The 4,696-nt window shown below is 42.1% G+C and overlaps 1 protein-coding gene across 1 annotated transcript; it reads right to left on the bottom strand.

The window, feature by feature from the left end:
• Positions 1-567: 567 nt before the first annotated feature.
• LOC133022083 (zona pellucida-like domain-containing protein 1) lies at positions 568-1,731 on the bottom strand. The gene has a single exon (XM_061089095.1). The coding sequence runs from the start codon at positions 1,729-1,731 to the stop codon at positions 568-570; it is 1,164 nt and encodes a 387-aa protein (XP_060945078.1).
• Between the last annotated feature and the right edge of the window lie 2,965 nt (positions 1,732-4,696).

The following is a 4,696-nucleotide window of genomic DNA, read 5'->3' as shown; positions in this document are numbered from 1 at the left end:
CATCATCATTTACCCCCCAACCCCCACATTGAACGAGTTACATACAACAACAAGCGGAGAAAGCAGAATCGCGGGTATGAGCCCGGCGTTACAATACAGATTAATTCTTAAAATCCTAATTTATTAGATAACAACCCTGTTTCCACTCTTCACTATTGTATCTGTCACTAAGTTACTTGCGTGTGCTCGCAGGAGATGAACATTAGCGTGGTGGGGCCAAATGTGCTCTGTGGACTCAATCAATGGGTTAGTTTGAAAGCTGGTGTCAACTCATTAAAAACAAAAGCAGCTTCTAGATTCGGCCAGTGCAGCTTTTTCAGTTCAACAGCTTTATTTGCTGAAAAATTAAGAATTCCATAACTTAGACATAATACTTTGAAAGCTATTCTGACTTCACTTTCAGATACACACTTAGGACTACAGTAACTGACATAAACAGATCTCCCAACAGATGTTTGATGAGCTGAGCCTAGTCCTCCACCAAAGAAATAAAATGTTTGAGCAGAAAGTGTTTGGCCCATATAAGGCTGAGGTAAGTATTCTGCATTTCAGCTCAAGGATGCGTCTTTAGATCTTGAGCCGTTTGTAAAACACGGCTGCAAAACCAAGGGCAACAATGCAAGCAACCGTGAGAAAGCCAACAGCCACCCCAAGCCCTACAGTAGATTCATCTTTTTCTCCGGCAGCAAGGGGCTTCTCTTTGGACTCGCCTGGATCAGCTTTGGTGATGATCACTCCAGAGGTGACAGTGTAAGTTTGGTCAATACCCTCTGCAATTGTGTCCACGGTGTCCCGTTTCCTCCTACGGCTGCTGCATTGCTTGAATGAGCTGCAGGTGCTCTTCTCACACAGTCGGGTGATGCAGTGAAGGTGGTAGGTGGACACGGTCTGGTCCTGCTGCTCGATGAAGCGGAAGGCTGGGAAGTAGAAGCGGGAGCTCTGGCTGTCACCGTTCTCAATAATGGTGGTGAACTGATCCTTGGAGCAAGGGACGAGCAGGTTGAAGAAGCTGGAGTTAGAAGGCAGTGGTGAGATGGTGGCGTAGCACCGGTCAAGCAAGATATGGTACTGGCCTGTCAAGTTAGTCGCCATGACCTCAACGTACACCTTGGTCCTCAATTCAATGCCCAGCTGTGGAATGACCATGGGTGTTTCGTATTCGGAATCACGGAACAGCTTCATGCTCAAGGTGCTGATGAAACTCCCATTGTTGTCCTTGATAGCAATGGAGGAAGAGGACACATCGATCTGGGTGTTGTTGACCAGATATTCTAAGGGATAGGCACAGGAGTAGTAGTACTTAAGCTCAGCATTGTAGGTGACTGTGCCAGTTGTTAGATCACTGGACCGGACTATGCCGCTGATGTTGACCGTCTGGATGTTGGAGAAGTCAGAGAATATACCTGTTCCAGCAGCACTGGTGGTCCGGAATACACTTCCACAGGCGTTGGTCTGGTTTAAGGGGAAGTTGAAGCGGGCAACAGGTGGACTCACAGATTCATCAAGGGTTGCTCTACAGGTCGTGTCCAACATTGAGTTCAGGATCAGTAGAGTGTCGTTGTAGCCAGTGTAGATGACTGGGCAGACTTGGATTGCCAGACTAATGGATGAAGTACCACACTGCACTGTAATGTCATCAACCCGTGGCCTTCTTGCTTCTGTTCCACACTCATCCACTGTAAGCTGATTACTTTTGACTATCAAGGCGAGTAAAAGTAAAAGAATCTTCATCGTGTTTCTTTAGCGTTGCCTTGAATTGGTTAATCTGTCCTCTGAAACCTTGATTCTGCTGCTTGAAGGCTCGTACATCTCCTCAGTTTGTCCGAAAGGGTAGGGCTGCGTTCAGGGTCTTTATAGGTAAGTGTCCTCTGGGATTGGTCCAAAACAAGGTCAAGTACCTTGCTATTTGTTAACAACTGCATTGTATTAGGTTCCGGTGTGAACACTATCCTAAGGGCAAGAGCAGAAACCTGAAGCATCTACCTGTTTTGAAATACAGAGAGAATGGCCTTTTTCCTTTGTTAGTCATGGTTTAAAATATAGATTTTCATGCCCCCTATTACTAAGCCACCGTGACGTAAGTGAACATAACAAAATATGAGATGGGGTCGTAAAAAATGTACACAATGCAGTGAAGGTTCTTCTATCCAGTTTTAGCCCCACATCTTCAGTTATGACCTGGTTGGGATGGGTGCCAGTGACCCACAGGATAATTTCGCCACTGTGCTCTTTCTTGATCCTTCTTTGACATTGTTAATTGTGATTTTAAACAACGCATAGAAGAAGGATGATTTTGTAACTTTTTGTAACTAACTAATCAAAACTATTGACTATAACAATTCCGGTGAAATATATATAAAAAAGTTAATAACAACAACATTCTCTCATTGTATGTATGTGTATAGGCTTGGGCAGATTTTGTCTTCATGTTTGTGTCACATATGGGGCAGACATCAGCCTATTATGTGCTGTAACAATGTATACTGGTCAACTATTGTTGCTAGCTTGTATTCAGAGGCTGTTGATGAAAGGACAAGCTGACACCGCAGGATCAGGATCATAAAGGTAAATGAATCCAAGCAGTGTAGACAAAGATAATAATTCTGACCAAATGATGACAGAGAGCAGGCAGGTCTTCAATGACACTGCTGTGAAGTACAAAAGTATATGTATCATTCTAATAAAACAAACTTGTATAAACAAACCAGAACAGACCAACATATGCAAAAAGAATTAAAGCCAATCCCTTAGCTCAAAACATCGCAATGACATCAAAGGACAGAGAGGTCACTCACGTAAGATTTTAAAAGAATTGGAAAATAAGTATTTAATTGTTCAACCTGATTGCTTTCATTTGAAAAAAAAACTTGTTGTGTGTGTATATGAGCATCTGCTTGGTTTAGATTTCAGGTACATGGTGGTAACAGGTGTTTCAACTGTTGGACAACTTAATCAAATTAGGTATTTTGTTCTTGTTTTGAGTGGTCAAAGTTACATTTTGTATGTTAAATTAATTTGTGTTACTATTTGACCAATTGCAATTAACCTTTTTCTTACTGTTGCCCAAACTCTTATTGTTGTTGAAAGACACTGACAGGATACCACACACCTATTTAAGTAGCAAAGATACTGTCTGTACAATATGTGTGTGACAGTTTCTACCATCTGTGGTGAAGTGTCTAGTACAAAAGTTTATTTGCTAAAGAAATAATGCATGTGCTTGAACTTTTATGACATTTTGGTCATAAAAATGGCAAAATGTAAAATGAACTCTTTTCCCTTGTTGTCTTTTATTATGACACCTCTTGTCTGTAGTGATGACATCAGGGAGGAAGTGCGAGGAAAGTCGACAAACGGACTGCGTCAAAGTCCTGCTGTGAATTTATTGGGGCATGGAGATGGTGTTTGAGGGATGATGGGGGTCACAGGGGTGGGGAGGGAGGGTCTGCGGCTGTGGCTGGCTGTTAAAGCGCTCCAGCCTGGTGATTAATGCTCAGAGGTTCCGAATCAGCCGGAGGGTCTGTGGCATTGAGAAGTCGCAGAGGCGGAAACGCTGCAAAGGGAGAGAAACGAATTGGGAATTCTTTGCGGAGGAGAAATATAACCCTCTGTCGCTCTTTTACTGCACAGGTCACGACCAAACGACCCTCTGTTATGATTGGGCCTTATGGGTTATTTTGTCTAGCGGCCAGAAGCAGTGGGGTGACGATAGCTTCTGAGACGGAGGAAGTGATGTGATGTTCTATCAGCAAGACTTTACGGGGAGCACAAGCTGAGCATCGATCTGTTCTGCTCCAGAGCTTCTGTTGTTTAAAATAGTCTGGGCTTTTACAGTCTGAAACAATCACAGCCATTTATATAGATGTATAGATACCTATATACCTCCAATCATGCATTTGTCCCACAACTGTCTCTGATACAGCAGATTATATATTTTTGACCTATTTGTGATTCGTGACTGAACTTTCAGTACCTACCTTTAAAAGTGAGTAGGTGTTCACTTTTTAATTTCAGTTATAATCTTTCAATCTCAGCTGTTTCCAAAACACGCAATACCAGGATCATATGTGCAGCCTATTGTGTTGTTCATCATTGTAATAAATAGAATAGAAATAGAAGTTTGATTGGCAGCAGGATTACACATAAACAGATGTTCAGGAAACTATCTGTGCCAAGGGGTGTGTTTAGGTATGTTGGGATTTTTTTGTCTTTCTCACAGATTTGTCGAAAATCGAACATATTCAGGAGACTATGAACTAGTCACTCACAAACAAATAATATGTGTTTAAAATAAATCTGAATTTGTCAAGAATATTAATTTTCTAAGACTTTCAGAATTGTGGCCCCTATATGACCCCTGATTTAGAAGCACCCTAGGTCAAAATGTGGAAACGTATTTTCAGCCTTAGACCTGAGACGTCAAGTCTTTATTGCTGCAGCTTTAGTTTGAGAAGGAGTCTGCAGCTCTGGTGATATGGTATGGGAATTAAAATGTTTTAAGAAATGAAACGAAAACAATCCAACATTTCTCATTTATAACAGCACAAACACACATGCATACATGAAGCCTTACCCTCACACACATATGTATAAATACACTCACACCACACCTCTTCTCACCAGCCCTGTACTAATTGTAAGGTTGTTTCTTTCACTCCTTCGGCCATTTCCTCCGGTGCCGGTTGGCTGCTGCGCT

The sequence above is a fragment of the Limanda limanda genome, chromosome 16 (assembly GCF_963576545.1).
Source record: "Limanda limanda chromosome 16, fLimLim1.1, whole genome shotgun sequence".
Classification (NCBI taxonomy): Eukaryota; Metazoa; Chordata; class Actinopteri; order Pleuronectiformes; family Pleuronectidae; genus Limanda; species Limanda limanda.
The sequence above is the reverse complement of the archived record's forward strand: the minus strand, read 5'-3'. Positions and strand labels throughout refer to the sequence as shown.